General features: G+C 39.6%; 1 protein-coding gene across 2 annotated transcripts in view; it reads right to left on the bottom strand.

Annotated features, from left to right (window-relative positions):
* rasa2 (RAS p21 protein activator 2) overlaps positions 1 to 17,981 on the bottom strand; it is a 143,958-nt gene that overhangs the window by 61,719 nt on the left and 64,258 nt on the right. The window contains exon 5 of one of the 2 annotated variants that reach the window (XM_041173804.1): positions 15,541 to 15,617. In XM_041173804.1, the coding sequence (XP_041029738.1) occupies positions 15,541 to 15,617 (77 nt within the window). Of the gene's footprint in view, positions 1 to 10,125; positions 10,192 to 15,540; positions 15,618 to 17,981 lie in introns of those variants that run through there. The other variant, XM_041173813.1, reaches the window with a different exon arrangement.

The raw sequence follows: 17,981 nt of genomic DNA, 5'->3' as shown, positions 1-17,981 counted from the left end.
TCAGTCTCTCGCAGCAAACAAGAACCCTAAAGTAAATTTGCTGGATTGACTAAAGTTGGTTAGCAGCAAGAGTTTTTTTCCTAAATTACTGTACAATTTTTGACAGTGTACAGATGTGGTTTATCTCATCACTATCTTACACTGCAAATGGGTGCTGGAACCACACTCAAAACCCTATTCAGCTCCACCCTTGTCAAGATAAACCCACTATGTTATCCAAGTTATCTTTTATTTAAATGCGAGATTTGCCATACAAGTTACAAAGATACTGCAATGCAATTTCATTAGAAAATGATTGGAGTCACACTTCAATAGCGGTTGACGGCAAAAGGAAATCTTAAAAAACATCCAAGCCAACCTTGGCGCAACCAATACATCTCTTGCATTCTGGTTCCATATATTAATTCTTTAACATTGATGCAGTCACCTCTTTCATACATAAATCTAGTTACCTACAATGTTTTGCCAGCTCATCCAACTGGACTTAATAAGACAGTTATAATTTGAAAAACACCATATAAATCAATTTTCTTCCTTTCAGCTTATTTGTATTGTATTCAGTAGATTAAAAGAGAACAAATGAAGCACCAAAATCCATATAATTTAACAAAGCTAGAAAAGGTTGTAGTACTCTCAGCATAAGGCACCATAAGGTCACGATAATATTCATAATAATGTAGCCTTTGACTGTCCACACTTTTTTGATTGGCCAGTGGGTTGATCTGGTGGGCGAAGCCTCGTGCACACAAAGTGCATGTGTGAGACATATATGCCAACAGTTGGTGGCAGCAGGTGGTAATAGAGTTGGTGCAGAAGATAAACTGTGGAAGATTCAAGGGAGCCCAGTTACTTGGCTGAATTTTTTTGGAGGGGAGGGGGGAAAGGCATGGGAGGGGTCGTGGGTGGCAGTGGCATGGGGTGGGGGGTTGGAATGGTAGGAGTGGAGCGGTATGGCACGAGATGGAAATGGCAAGGCATGGGAGGGGTGGAGATGATGGAATTGGTTAAGCACACTAATTTGACCACAAATGCTTTGCAGGTATTTGTTAGTTGATATATGTTTAGCAACGTTAAACTGTCAGGCCATTGATAGATTCTGCAGAAATTTTACATCCTGCTTTACTTCTAGTTACATGATGAACACATTATTCCAATATTTGGCATCAATTTATGGCCCCCTCTACAATTTCTTTCACAATCGAACAAAAACTATTCCTCCAAGATGACAGGATGAGGAAATTTGCTCTTGATCTCAGTGCTGCTGTTAACAGCCACTTACAGGGACATGAAAATAATCTGGTCATCTTTCTCCATCAAGTTCAGTCCAGTGTTTAGGTACATGTCAGTTCCACTTAGAACCATTTAAATCTACCACCTGACTTTACATTAATCTTATTATACCTTACCCAGTTCAATCAATCAGTCATTTCTTTCTCCTTCCGAGAATTTCAACATGCACTGCACTAGGTGGCAGTGCTCAACTGGATCAACTATGTATCCAGAATTGTGTCCCATTGTTTGGAGCCAAGATCCTTTTTCGGTGTTGTCCAATAAATATTAGTGCAGAGGTGTGTGCGGCTATAGGAACAGCCTTTTAGTCATATGCAATAGTTTTAGGAGAAGATGTCTTTTTTTATTATTCTTTTGGGATGTGGACATGGGTGCTTGGCCAACATTTATAGGCCATCCTTAACTGCACTTGAGAAGGTGGCAGTGAGCTGCCTTCTTGAACTCATGCAGTCCATGTGATGGAACTATGCCCACAGTGCTGCTAGCGAGTGTACAGGATCTTGACCCGGGGCAGTGAACGAGCGGCAATATAGTTTCAAGTCAAGTTGGTGTGTAAATTGGGGGGTAACTCCCATATATCTGCTGCCCTTGTCCCTCTAGACGGTAGAGGCCTCGGGTTTGGAAGGTGCCGTCGAAGAAGCCATGGTGGGTTGCTGCAGTGCATCTTGTAGATGGTACACATTGCTGCCACTATGCATCAATGGTAGATAGGATGCCAGTTACAGGCGTCAAGGCAAATGTTGTGTATTCCACCACAATCCTGACTAGTGCCTTGTGGATGGTGGACAGGCCTTGAGGAATCAGGTGATGAGTTACTCTCCTAAGAATTCCCATCCTCTGACCTGCTCTTGTAGCTACAGTATCTATATGGTGGTCCAGATCAGTTTCTGGTAAATGGTAACCCTGAGGATGTTGATAGTGGGGGATCAGTGATGGTAATGCCATTGAATGTCAAAGGGAGATGGTTAGCTTCTCTCTTGTTGGAGATGGTCATTGGCTGACATTTGCGTGGCGTGAATGTTTCTTGCCACTTTTAAGCCCAAACATGAATGCTGTCCAGGACTTACTGCATATGGACATGCATTACTTCAGTATGAGTCATCACGAATGGCGCTGAACATCGTGAAATCATCAGTGAAAGCCCCCACTTTTGACCTTATGGTGAATGGAAGGTCATTGACAAAGCAGCTGAAGATGATTGGGCCTAGGACACTAAACTGAAGAAATCCTGCAGCAATGTCCTGGGTCCAGGGCCAACAGCCACAACCATTTTGCACTGTGCTAGGTATAACTCCAACCAGTGGAGTTTTTTTCCCCCCTGATTCCCACTGACTCCAGTTTTGCTATGGCTAACTGATGCCACATTTGGTCAAATGCTGCCTTGATATAATAGGCAATCACTCTCCCCTCAACTCTTGATTTCAGCACTTTGGTCCATGTCTGGACTAAAGCTGTAATGAGCTCTAATGTCAGGAGCTGAATGGCACTGGCAGAAACCAAACTGAGCGTAAGTGAGCAGGTTAGCAAATAGTGCTTGATGAAAGTTGTCATCAACAATTCTATCACTTTGCTTATGGTGGAGAGCAGATTGATGGAGCAGTAATTGTCTGGGTTGGATTTGTTCTGCTTTTTGGGGGCAGGGCATACTTGGACAATTTTCCACATTGGCTGGTAGATGCCAGTGTTGTAGCTGTACTGGAACAGCTTGGTTAGGGCCACGGCTAGTTCTGGAGCACAAGTCTTCAGCGCTCTTGCCATAATATCGCCAGGACCATAGTCTTTTCACTATCCAGTCACTTCAGCCATTTCTTGATGTCACATGGAGTGAATTGAATTGGCTGAAGACTGGCATCTGTGATGTTAGGGACCTCAGGAAGAAGCTGAGATGGATCATCCACTTGATAATTCCAACTGAAGGTGGCTGCAAATGCTTCAGCCTAGTCTTTTGCACTGATGTGCTGGGCTCCTCCACTATTGAGGAGTGGGTTATTTGTGGAGTCTCCTCCTCCAGTTCGTTGTTTATTTGTCCACCACCATTCTTGATTGGATGTGGCAGGACTGCAGAGCTTAGATCTGATCTGTTGGATATGGGATCGCTTAAATGCGTGCATAGAGAAATGTGCGCTTCATGTGCATATATATTTACTAAATATTCACCAGCTTAGACAGCACCTTCCAAACCCATAACCACTATCATCTAGAAAGACAAAGGTAGCAGACACATGGGAACACCACCACCTGGACGTTACCCTCCAAGCCACTCACCATCCTGACTTGGAACTATATCACCATTCCTTCACTGTCACTGGGTCAAAATCCTGGAACTCCCTTCCTAACAGCAATGTGGGTGTTCCTACAACACATGGACCGCAGCAGTTCAAGAAGACAACACACCACCACCTTCTCAAGGGCAATTAGAGATGGGCTATAAATGCTGGCCTAGTCAGCAATACCCACATCCCATGGACGACTATGAAAGAAATGTAATGGATAAAATAAGCAGTGTCATATCTCAGAATTGGATATTTAAGATTTAACCAGAAAAATATGGCACCAATGGAATTGTACTGAGAAGGACAAAATGGGGAATAGAAAACAATTAGTGAAGGGTAAAACATGATTGAAGCAGAATTATCTTAGCTACATAAAAACCAAAGATTGAGCAGCTACTGAACTATTATGAAAATGAACCAGTGTGAGACATGGCAGTTTTTTTAAACCTCTATTTCCATTCTTCTGTCTTTGGCAAGGTTGAATAATTTACTAGACCATTTTAAATGACATCAAGAGATGAGCAAGCAAAACCTAGTCTAATTCATTCAATCACTCCTTCCTGCTGTGGGAGCTATTTAGCCTCTACTGCACAGTTCAATATCAAAATTTGGTAGAATTTTCAGCACCACTGGACACAGTATGGTGCCATCTCATCAGCAGCTTTAAATGCAAAATCAGAGTTCACAGTTGACACAATGATGTATTCGAGCGTTAGATGTTTGGATGGAAAAAAGCAACAACAATCGGATTACAGATGCAATGTGGGAAATAGGCTCAGGTCTGGTACCTAATGTGTATAAATGTACTATTATCAAACATAACTGATGCAGCTTGATTTCAAAAAGGAAATAGATCATCGGGTTAGATCGGAAGGATATTACAGTATTGCATGCGTTATTGCGGTAACCAGCTCCAGTTGATTCTGTCAATGAAATTTGCAAACAACTTAAAAGCTCTGCTTCTTTCTAAACGATCATAAAAAATATTTTGCATGTATAACATAATGGATAAATAAGAGAGAAAAACAACAACGAAGCCCACTTTTTGCTCCCATCGATGTTTGTTCACGCTGCATTGTGATGGGAAATGAAAACCAGTGTGGTTAGAAATGCGGCACAATTTCCTGCTGTGCAGAAGCAACACACTGCATCATATCCTTTAACAACCACAAACATTACTTGAATGAAAACAAAAAAAAACACATCACATCTTGAAATAACAGTTTAATAAAGGAACACGTTACAAGAATGAAAAAAGCCCATGAATTGATTTGTCACAACATAAACCAAATTTGTTAAGTCATGATTTATTAGCTTATTAAAAACAGCCCTTAGACATTATACCTCTGCAAGGTACCATCGCCAATAAGTTTGATAGCATCACATTTTTCCTGTATTATAGTGTCAATCTCAGTCTACTAACTGTCAGCAATGGTGATTAAGCAAATGGGCATCAGTCTACTATATTATCCGTTCACCTGCAAGCATATCTGCATTATTTTACAGGGCAGCAGCTGGTAGTGCATAACGCATTACATTTCCTAGTGGTAAAAATGACCATAGGAATAATGTAGTAGCAGGCTGTACATGGTGCCCATATTCCAAAAAAGCAAAACACACATTTACTTCAGTTCCATATAAAATAATAATTTTGCTCTTAATTATTGATTTTAAGTTTGAAGCAGTCTCCATGCACAAAATTTTGGGTACAGGAGCACTCCAAATATATATATTCTCAATTCTCTCTGGTGCAATTTTGTACACAATAATGATCTAGTAAATTGTAGGCATTATGGCATCAGAAAATGAAGATCATGCCTCAGGGATTATTGGTGGCATCACGAGTTACTAATTTAGATCAATATCTTGGATTCAGAAACTCAATAAATTTTCAGATGGAATAAACAAAGGGCAGACAGTGAATAGCAGGGAGCTCAAATTACAAAATGATCAAGGGGGTAGAACAGTTTTAGATGGCACCTTCTATAACTTTATTGCTATTCTGAAGTACTGAGGCACCTATATTAAATTTCCCCTTCATAATTTGCTTGTGGCAGCATAGTCCCATGGGTGCCAACAGTTTTGTGGGTACCTTCCTGAAGTAACCATTCTTTAACCATGGGGTGAATCACAACTGATTGTGAGGGACATTGGACAGAGTCACAATCATACCATTCATCTGATAATGTTTCGGTGCAGGAGGTGTGTTCTGTGCGTTCTAAACAGGGTTATGCACAAAGCTAAAGTGGTTTTAAAGCGTACTTAAAATAATAAAAATCATACACTAAGAAAAGAGATTTTTAGCTTATGTCACAAAATGCAAGGGCCCTTGACATACTGAACAGTGATTAACAACTGTAAAGCCTGGAATGGAGCCAAAATTTACAAGAATGTAAATTAACTAAAAGCTAATGAATGAGTGGCTGTAGCCAACAGCTTAAAAAGCAGCTACACAATGGTGAGAATACACTCAATTGACATTGCTCTAAAAACAAACACTAACCCACTTTCTGAAACCACAAAAACATTTACACCAAAAATATTAATTACTGATTAATTTGAATGGAAATGTTTGCTTCAAAAATACTATTGTACAGCCTATTTAAAGTGATGTCACAAATGGTCACCATATTGCCATCATCCTTAAGATCCTAGGCCTTCAAGTTTTATCTCTTGATGCAAATACTGCACCAAGATAAGGCTGCCATCAGCTGCAAATGTCAAATCACAAACAACGTCATTTGGATCCATCAAATTACGAAGGAACTTACCTGTGTACATACCCCAAATTTTGATACAATTAGCCACCAAAAACTGTGACTGAAGCAAAGATTGACAAATAATTTCATCATTCTAGTCATATGCTTTAGCCACAAGATATTAGCCATCATTCAGCAAACAGTGAGAGACTTCACTTCCTGTAGGCAAATGTCATCTGTCCTCAATGCAACAAAGTTCTCACGAAATGCAGCAGGATTTTTTCAGGCAAATTTAGCAACACAAAAAATAACTGCCCATACAAAAACAAAATGTATATTTTTTCTTTATTATTTAAAGGGAAGAAATGAAATAAAACTAGATTTGCAGTTAAGGCTTTGAACCAAAAGATGACTCTGATATTTTGTGATAAACACTTCTTGTGCAGTGATGTTAAATTGACCTGCACTAAGAATACATTGAGGGTCTTTACTGAAAAAGATCAGTGCCACACAGACCAGCAAGGTCCCAAGTTCAATCTCTGGAATGGATTTAGCCAATCACACCAAATATAGGAGCAGGAGCATTACTGAATGGTTTTCACACATGCATTAGAGGGGGGTAAAAATCAGGCAGAGTAACCATTTCTGACTGATTGATCCTCCAACACCTTTAACAGTTGTCTAGCATCATACTTGGAGAATGGCCACTTGAAGGATACCTGTAGAATTGTATTCCAGGCAGGAGCTGTTCCATTCAGGAGGGAAGGTGATGGTAGAAAATCAGCAGAAAGGGCACAGAGAGGTAGAACATGATTCACCAATTTTCTTCTGTGGACATGGTGCTCTTTTGCAGTTCCTAATAATTTTTTCCTCTATATTTACAATTTTATCATTTAAAATACTGGGATGATTAAAATAACACTTGCTGGAGCTGTGTAATATTGTACAATATTCAACATACACTGTCATGGTTTGAACAAGGTCATCAGAAAAGCTTTCCTGCTTTCATAGAATGACACAATATAGAGGTAGTCTATTCAGCTCATCCTGCCTGTGCCAGTTCTTTGTTAGAGCTATTCAATCAATCCCATTGCTCCAATCTTTTCTTATTGCCCTGTATTTTTTCCCTTCAAGTACTTATCCAATTCCCTTTTGAATGATCCTATTGAGTCTGCTTCCTCCGCCCTTTCACAGTGTACGTACCAGGTCACAACTCACTGCATAAAACAATGTTTCCTGATGTTACCTATGGTTCTTTCATCAATCCGCTTAAATCTGTCACCTGGTTACTGACCCTTTTGCTACTAGAAACAGTTTATCTGTATTTACTCCATCAAAACCATTAATAATTTTGAACAGCTCTATTAAATCACCTCACCTTCCCTCCTCAAAGGAGAACAATCCCAGCTTAATGAGTCAGTTTACATAACTGAAGTCGCAATCTAGTAAATCTTCTCTGCACTCTCTACAGGGCTTTCTTTCCTAAAGTGTGGTGCCCAGAATTTCTCTCAATGAGTCAGCTACAGCCTAACCAACTTAGCATGACTTCCTTTTGTACTCTAGTTCTCAAGTAATAAAGTCAAGAATCCAAATGCTTTAACAGCCTTCTCAACTTGTCCTGCTGCCTTCAAAAATTTGTGTAGTCACACCCTCAGGCGTCATTTTCTGCATCCCTTTTAAAATGCTAACTTTTAGTTCATATCACCTCTCCTCATTCTTACTACTAAAATGCATAACCTTGCATTTCGGCTGAATTTCATCTGCCATGTGTCTGTTGATTTCACCCGTCTATGTTCTTCTGAAGTCTATTACTATCCTCCCCACTGTTTACTATATTTCTAAGTTTCATATTATTTGCAAACTTTGAAATTATGCCCTGCATACCCAAATCCAGGACATTAATATATCAAAAAGAGCAGGGTTCTATTACCAATGCTTGGGAAAACACCACTGTATTCTTCCCTCTATTCTGTAAAAATGTTCACCACTACTATCTACTTTCTAACCCCTAATGAATCCAGTATCCACGCTTTCACTGCCACTTTAATCTCTCAGGCTTTACTTTTGCTAACCTCTATTAAGTGGTCTTTTTTCAAATGCGTTTTGAAGTAGCTATGCACAACACCAACAATACTACTACTCTCATCAGCCCTCTTCATTACTTCAAGAACTCTATTCAAGCTAGTCAAACACAACTTGCCTTTGGCAAACTATGCTGACTTTCATTATTATTAGCCCATACTTTTCCAAATGCCAATTAATTCTGTCTGATTATCTTTAAAATTTGTTAGGCAGATATTAGGCTGACTGGATTTTAGTGTTTTATGTCTCGCCTCTTTTTAAAACAGAATTGCAACATTTGAAAGCCTAGAGTCTTATGGCACCTTCCCTTAAGTAGTGCAACATTGTTTCCAACATTGAGTGGGTTTATGCAAGGGGGGAAAAAAATGACGCCATAGTTATAATGCATCCTGGGAAGAGTGATTATCAATGTGGTCTGAGTTCATTTAAAGAGAAAAAACACATGCCCAGTTTGCTATCAGTGCAGCTGCAAAGCACAAGGTGACAGCAATGTCATCCTCCCCAGAAATACACTATTTACACAGTGTCTTATGTCTCACAAATGTTTCCAAATACTTCATAGGCATAGAGTTACTTTCAGGTGCAGTGAGTGATTTGACTTAAGTACAGTAGATGCAGCAGCCAAATATTCCTTTGTCAGCTACCATCACCAAAGAGAAATTAACTGACCATTCAGGTCGTTGTTGTTTGTGCAGCGTGTGTCCAGGACAATGGGAGAACTTGCTGCTCTTCAAATAGTGTCAAAGGATGTTTAATATCCATCTGAACTATCAGATCAAGCGATAAGTTTTCAAAGTAACATTGCAGAGAAGAATATTGAATAAGAAGTGGCACCTGACTAAGAAACATTCTTCTTGTACTGGAATGAGGCATGAACACACAACTTTGAACAGAGGCAAGGGTGCTCTCAATTCAGTCAAGCTGATACAGCAGTAAGTAGCAATAGAATGACAGAATGGTTACAGCCCAGGTCATTCAACCCATTGAGTGTGTCAGCTCTCAAGACAGCAACTCAGCTAGTCCCACACCCCCATCCTTTCCCCAAAGCCCTGCAAATTTTCTCTCTTCAGATGCTTATCCAATTCCCTTTTGAAAGCCATGATTGCATCTGCCTTAACCACAATCTCAAGCCGTGCATTCCAGATTGTAATCACTCACTGCGTAAAAAGTTCTTCCTCACGTCGCTTTTGGCTCTTTTGCCAATCACCATAAACAGTTTTGTTGTATCTAGACTCACAATTTTGAACACCATCAAATTTCTTCTTAACTTTCTCTTCTCAAGGAGAATGCTGCTTCTCCAATTTATCCAAGTAACTGAAATCCCTCAGTCCTGGAACCATTCACATTAATCTTTTCTGCACCCTTGCCTTCGCCACCTTCCTGAAGCATGTCACCCAGAATTGAACACAATAGCCCAGTTGAAGCCAAACCAGTGTTTTATAAAGGTTCAACTTAGATTCCTTAATATAACCAAAGAACTAAATGATACTTTATTTGAATATTAACCTTTGAAAAATAGAATTAGAATAGGAATTAAGCCGAAGGTTTTGGTAAGATCTGCTAATTAACTTTGCTTTGTTCTGTCAACTCATGCATGACTATCTACAGCCAACAACGTCACTGTGTTAATACACCAGCAAGTGATTATTATTCACTATATGAACGTTATGTGAAGTACATTATATTTTGCAACCAGTGCATAAGCAAAGCCAAAACAAATACAACTACAGCAATATCAGATGCAATACTGAGACATCTATAAGGTTAATTAAATCATTTACCTATAAGCCTGCATGCTGTGGAACACTGTTTTGGCTACAGAACAAATGCCCGACAGTCCAAGAGAACTGTTAGCACACTAGGAAGTGGAAAACCAGGATGAACTGTAGGAAATGTCAGAGAATTTGAAGCAAACATTACAAGGTATATTTCAGCACAATAAAGGAGCATATGGGTGTCAGTATTTAAAGGATGATCTTGAGAAGAAACTACTGAATTGATTTATTTAAAAACACAAAAATAAAGAGTTCGCTTTTTAATAAAAATTCCCTTGTGCACATCTGATCTATATTTAGGTTCGTAGTGGCCACTTTAATTTCCCAATGACCCCACAGAATTCAATTAAAGCACATGCAGAACTTGTGCAATTCAGAAATACAATTAAAAATAAACCACTTTGATCACTTACAAAAGTAAATCTTAGCAGCACCACAGAGCCTGTATTACTTTAAAATCAGAATGTTTCTGATTATATTGATGGGAATTAATTTGGATCAAGGTACACACAGCCAGCTGAGATGGACATCATCGGGGCCAATAAACCCTTGCCAGAGATAGTCAGGTAAAGAAATTGGATTTTGACTCCTGCAAAATTATGTTATGCATCCAAACGTACGCATAAACCATCTTGACTATGTCAATTTGCGAATCCCAACTGGGTTTTAAGCTCTAAGCCAAGCAAAGGCAGGAGGCTGCCAAAGGGAGAAAATGGAACTTATCCTACAACACATCCCAACAGAGAGCAAGTGACATCATCATTAGCACTTGTAGGAGACGCTCAGGTGTTTTAGCTCTGTATGAATTAAGGAACTTTCTGCTCAGATCAGCTAATCTGAAATTTCTTCATGGCATTAAGTGTTACAAAAATATACATTAGAAATAGCTCTACAAATTTAGCCACATCATTCAGTGCACCTGAGCACCTCAATATGAACAGTTTCCTACTGTACACAGGCCATTCTACGTTACTGCACCATTGAACACATGATGCAACAGGACTAGCAAAATTGTGAAAACCCCCTTCTGCTTCTTCACTTTCCTGGTAGGTCACAAATGAAACACTGTCAAATGGGAGTAGAACAGGGAGCTGCCTACAACATTTCTTTTTATTCATTCACAGGATGTGGGCTTCGCTGGGTGCCCAGCATTTATTGCTCATCCCGAATTGCCCTTGAGAAGGTGGTGGTGAGCTGCTTTCTTGAACAGTTGCAGTCCAAGTGGTGTAGGTACACCTACCGTGATGTTAGGAAGGGAGTTCCAGGATTTTGACCCAGTGACAGTGAAGGAATGGTGATATATTTCCAAGTCAGGATGGTGAGTGACGTGGAGGGGAACTTCCGGGTGGTGGTGTTCCCATCTATCTTCTGCCCTTGTCCTTCTAGATTGTAGTGGTCATATGCTTAGAAGGTGCTGTCTAAGGAGCCTTGGTGAATTCCTGCAGTGCATCTTGTAGATGGTACACACTGCTGCTACTGTGCATTGGTGGTGGAGGGAGTGAATGTTTGTGGATGCAGTGCCAATCAAGCAGGCTTGGTTTGGCCTGGATGGTGTCAAGCTTCGAGTGTTGTAGGAGCTGCACTCATCCAGGCAAGTGGTGAGTATTCCATCACACTCTTGACTTGTGCTTTCTAGATGGTGGACAGGCTTTGGGGAGTCAGATGGTGAGTTACTCATTGCACGATTCCTAGCCTCTGACCTGCTCTTGTAGCCATAGTATTTATATGGCTAGTACAGTTCAGTTTCTGGTCAATGGTAACCCCCAAGATGTTGATAGTGGGGGATTCAGTGATGGTAATGCCATTGAACATCAAGGGGCGATAGCTGGATTCTCTTTTGTTGGAGACGGTCATTGCCTGGCACTTGTGTGGTGCGAATGTTACCTGCCACTCGTCAGCCCAAGCCTGGATATCGTCCAGGTCTTGCTGCATTTGGACATGGGCCGCTTCAATATGAGGAGTTGAGAATGGTGCTGAACATTGTGCAATCATCAGCGAACATCCCCACTTCTCACCTTATGACGGAAGGAAGGTCACTGATGAAGCAGCTGAGGATGGTTGGGCTGAGGACATTACCCTGAGGAATTCCTGCAGTGATCTCCTGCAGCGGAGATGACGGACCTCCAACAACTACAACCATCTTCCTTTGTGCTGGGTAAGACTCCAACCAGCAGAGAGTTGTCCATGATTCCCACTGGCTCCAGTTTTGCTGGAGCTCCTTGATGCCACACTCGGTCAAATGTGGCCTTGTTGTCAAGGGCAGTCACTCTCACCTCACCTTGGGAGTTCAGCTCTTTTGTCCATGTCTGAACCAAGACCGTAATGAGGTCAGGGACTGAGTGGCCCTGGCAGAACCCAAACTGGGCATCATCGAGCAGGCTATTGCTAAGCAAGTGCTGCTTGAGATGACCCCTTGTGTTACTTTACAATGAACTTAGTCCAAAGCATGAGCCTCAGGAGAAGAAAATAATGCTTAAGTGGGGTCAGCTTTTACATTTATGCTAATGATGCTCAAGTTCAACATTCCCACCACCTCTTTCAATCCATCTGTTGTCTCTCAGACTTCCAGAAATTTCCTCCAGATAAAGTTGGATGTCCAAACCAGTAATACCTCTGTCCATGTCTTCGGCTACTTCACTTCCTTAGCCACTGTCTCAGAATGAACCAGACTGCTTGCAATCTCAGCATCCTTGTTTACCATGAACTGAGCTTTCAACTCCGTATCTTGTCCATTACAAAGACCAGCTGCTTTAACCTTTGTAATACTGCCCATCTCAACCACAACTTCCAATGAAAGTTTTATCAATGTCTTATCTCCAGATTTGACCATTTTAATACTTTGCTGGATGCTGTGCCATCCTCCACCCTCTTAAAATTCAACTTAATGATGGTCACAGACCTGAAATATTAATTCCTATTTTCTCCACAGATGCTGCCTGACCTGCTGAGTATTTCCAATATATTGTGTTTTATTTCAGACTTCCAGCATCCATAGTATTTTGCTTTTGCACTAAAATATGGGACCTTCCTGGGCAATCTTATTAAGCCATCATGGAATCCTGGTCTGTCTAATTTTTTACAAAAATTCATATTTGCAAGGAATTTTTTTGTTTGAGTATCTAGCGCCGCAACTACAACAAAGACATTTAAATAAACAAATTATACTGGCAATAAGCTTGAGCGAAAAGGCTTAGATTTTCATCCCTACGTTACAACAGTGACTACACTTCAAAACAACTCAATTGGAAGTATAGCACTTGGCTTCATTCAAAAGTTTGTGAAACTGTGATGCTAAAGGGCAAACTCTGAATCTTACCAGAACTTAACACTTAGGTCATAAGCATCAACTTGCACCAAAAAAAGCTAAACACGTGGTTAAAAGGAGCAATCTGCATCTGGTCACATGGTCAAAGGACAACAAATCAGCATCAATTCTTTAATCCTGTATATCCTTCACTGCTTAACATTTTCCTGCCCATAGTCCATTTGACTGTGGAAATTGTCAATGTTTAAAAATTGGAAGAACAACATTCATGAAGTTACGCTATCCAATGCAAAAGTGAAAATCTCTCAAAAGTATAGGCTCAGTTTCTCCTACTCAAGCAATAACAGTAGCAAGTTATATGTGAAAAATATTAGGACGGTTGCAAAACAGAATGCTGAGCTTGACTACATTACTCATAAGATTACTACCACAGCCCCCATAATCTTGACACACTACACTCCAACCATCTAGATCTCGATCATGAAAACAACTCATCATTCTTTCTGGGGTGTGAAAGCTAGGCTAGACTATTTCCTTCCTATTAAATATTGAAATCTGCTGTAATTTCCAAAACCTGGGAGGAAATTTTACATGAATCTAGTTTTCACGACAGTCAGTAGCAAAAGAGCCTGAGGTTTTCAGTTTGCATAAAATGATATTTCGTGTTCAGTGTGCATCTTTTGAATGTTGACTATTTCAAAGAAAAGTGCATATGTTTCCAGAGATAACTGTATTATTTCAAACTGGCAAAATTCTGTGGAGCATTATTTAAATTAAAGTATTGTTGATTTGACTGCTATATTGTACTTTCCTGAATAGCACTGTCAGTCTTAAATTGTGCCTAAGGCACCCCAGCATAATCTTGTAATTTAAATGGAATAGCTGCCCAGTTGAGAATATGTACAGCTCAACAGATAGCTATTTCATCTGTGACAGACATGTATTTATATAGTGCCTTTCATAACCTCAAAGACATCCCAAAGTGCTTTATAGCCAATAAAGTCTGAAGTGTAGTTACTGCTGTAATATAAGAAAAGCACCATCCATTATTACCTGCATCCTAGTGTGTACTGTGAAAGTAAACTATTTTGCCACAGATTAAGAGAAACAATGCGATCATCATGGCTCACTACACATGCCATTTCTATCCCTTCACACTTTGATGGTAGCAATAGTGTCCTCAACTGGAGGAAACTGTGCGGAAGTAGAGATCTAAATGTGAAGGAAACTAATGGAGTGCAACAAAGATATAAGATGCCTTCAAAAGCCCCAGTGCCAAGAACAAAAGTCAGATTAATCAAATCAGAATTCTTCATCAACCTTTCTCACAAAACACAAGGAATACTTTCTTCACTGGATAGTTAAATGCTATATTATGCTATCATATAGCCAACTTTCAAATTTCCACTGATACTGGCAGCCTTCACCACCCACAGAAATACCCACACCGTGGGCTAGATTTTACGCTCCCCCGGCAGCAAGTTTGACTTTGTGCCTCACGATGAAACTACTCTTTAAAGATTTCATACAATCTGGTATTAGACACCAGTAAGTTCAAGTAGGAAAGCTTTCTAACCAGCAATCCACAGATATAGGAAATGCAAAGATCCCCTAAATGACAGCAGTTTCTAAACTTCCACTGCTTTTTCTTCTATAAAAACCATCTTTGCAACTTCTTCCCCATCTTGCATTTCCAACAACGTTTCACCAAAATCTGATTTTCATTCAGCCACAAAAAACACCTCATCCGTTGTAACCTCCTAGTAAAAGGCCATGACACAGCAATGGTAGAAAAATATCATACTTGTATATCCCTCAAAGCATTCAAATTGTTTCAGTCAACTTTACACTGGAGACCAAAAATTCCAGTGATGTTCAAAATCTACAGAACACAGAATCCAGGGACTATCATCTGTAGACTGCACCATTTTATGGTTGGATTGATATTCCATAATTTATATTTAAAAATTTAAACAGAGAAATTCAAGAGTTTCAACATTCCTGTTCTTAGAAGTTGAGAATAACTATGAAAAGTTAGGAAGAATGAAAATTGCTGAGGCCTTGGAAGTAACAAGTTTAAAAGATCAAATAGTCAGCTATGATTTTTATTGTTGAATTAACATAAATAACTATTGCTCTCTCAGATCTATACTCACCGTACTACCAATTGTTGACAAACTGATCCAGTCTCTGTTATAAGTTCATTAAGTTTTACTTCCAGATGAACTTTTCCCTGTTTGAAAATAAGAAATCAAAAGATAATTAAAACCGTGCAGGTGACAAAATTGATATTGCCTTTTTTCCCCCTTTTTCCTGACCTAAAACTTCACGACTTTAGTCTACAATGACTCCATAGTTGGGTGTGAGACTAGAAAAAGGATCACTGCTACTTGTTTAAAAATATTCTCAACATGGAGAATCTTTGTTCGATCTCTAAATCTTGCTATCATGTACCCAAAAAAAGCAAAGTTAAAGGTGTGTTTCAGACTCGAGGTAATGGGAAACCTGCTTATGCCCTGATACCACTGAAGCATTGTAGATCACATGCAGTAGATTTGAATCCATAATCAGTCAATGACTTCTTTGGCTGCTTGCAGAATTTGCTGTGCGCACAAATTAGTTGTCATGCTTGACTACATAATCACAACTGCACTTCAAAAGAATTCAAAAGCTCTTTTGGGATGTTTTGCGGATGTTAAAAAATGCTATACAAACACAAGGCTGTCTTTTTGCCAACACAAGATGCTCTTATGTTTACATCAACTTCATCCATTTTCAGGAGCCTGGCATCATGCTTTGTTTTCTCATTTTTATATTCAGAATGAATACTTGGTCTCCATATACACACAGGGCTCTGCTTTGAAGTGAAGCCCCTGACAGCAAATGCCAAGATTGAATCCTTGCAGCTACATTCCTGAAATGAGCTATGTTATCCCAGTGGCAGTATGACAAGAGTCTCAATTTCTTGGCCCACGATGTCAATGGATAAAGGTTTGTTTACACAATGAGGTGCAGCTTAGTGAGGTAGCATGCACAATGCAAAGGCACCTTGAAATAAAAATCTCAGCATTATCAAGACTCTAGGCTACTTATTTCAAAGCTAGGAAAATCAGGAATAGCTTCCTTTATTACGGATACATTACAAAACATCAGACATTCCTATTAACAATTGTGGGTTAGATTTTTTTAAGTTGCCCTCAGGATTGCAAATGGAAATTAGCAAACTAAATAATGTGTGTTAAATTGAAAATTCTATACTCCCACTCCACAAGATCATCAACTCTCAGTAGGATGTACTGAAACTTTTAATTCTATTTACCACTGTTAGCACATAAATTTGTTCACTTATTGCTTTCTTGTCTGTGACTACAATGGTGGTCCTTTGCTAACCATAACTATATTTTGCAACACAAACAAGAACTTAGTTATGTCAACTAAGGCCTAAAACTATTTAAACCCAAATGCAGTATTCCAGTAAAAATGATAAGGGCAGTTACAAAGGCTGCTTTTAGTTTTTGGCCTGGTCTCTTGTTGGCAGAGTTTTGTAAAATAGGGTTTTGTTTCCTCTGACTCACAATACAGCCCCACTCTTATCATTCTTCTACCAAAAGTCAAGTTCAAAGAATTCCATCCTTTACCTCAGTGGAATGGGGTGACTACCAGGAAAAAAAATGGTTGCATATGAAATTACTGTTCACCCATCTGCAGTGCAATGTCTAATATAATTTGATAATAAAAAATTTTGCTTGGCATGTGCATGGTTTGAAATTATCCAATGGTACGTTCATGACATTCAGCTCCAAGAATAAGTGGGAAAACCAATGCACTCAATGCAGGAAAAGAAATATTGCTTCTAATGGCACATCTGGCACAAACAATTGGCAATAAGGCTATTCCAACAATTATTCCTCCTAAAAATTCTAATCATGGTTCCAAAATCTGTGTTCCAAAGTGTTTGCCCTCTATTACTCCACCCCCAAAAGACTGACATCTAAAACACAAGCTGAACAATACAATTTTTTTTTAAATTTTATTCACTGGCTAGGTCAGCATTTATTGCCCATCCCTAATTGCTTTTGTTCAGGGGGCATTTAAGAGTCAACCACATTGCTCTCAGTCCAGAGTCACATGTAGGCCAGACCAGGTAAGGACGGCAGATTTCCTTCCCTGAAAGACATTAGTGAACCAGATGGGTTTTTAACAACAATCGACAATGGTTTCATGATCATCATAAGACTTTTTTAATTCCAGATTTATGTTGAATTCAAATTCCATCTGAATTCCATTCGAATCCAGGTCCCCAGAGCATTACCCTGGGTCTCTGGATTACTAGTCCAGCAACAATGCCACTACGCCATCGCCTCCCACTGTTCATGCCTTCCCGGAGTATAAAATGTTTTCAAAATCAACAACAGATGAAAGCATCAATTTGAATAGTGCTGTTAGTTGGGGGAATTGCACTACTTGCAATACTAAAAACTGGTGGCTGCCTAAGTAGACATTCTACACAACTTTTGCAAAATATGTATAAAATTGACTTTTGGACCTGCCCAATTTATACAGCATTTCCTGCAATGGGATGATACATCAATGGCCA

The sequence above is a fragment of the Carcharodon carcharias genome, chromosome 2 (assembly GCF_017639515.1).
Source record: "Carcharodon carcharias isolate sCarCar2 chromosome 2, sCarCar2.pri, whole genome shotgun sequence".
Taxonomy (NCBI): Eukaryota; Metazoa; Chordata; class Chondrichthyes; order Lamniformes; family Lamnidae; genus Carcharodon; species Carcharodon carcharias.
Note: the sequence above shows the minus strand (reverse complement) of the source record. Positions and strands in the feature narration are given on the sequence as shown.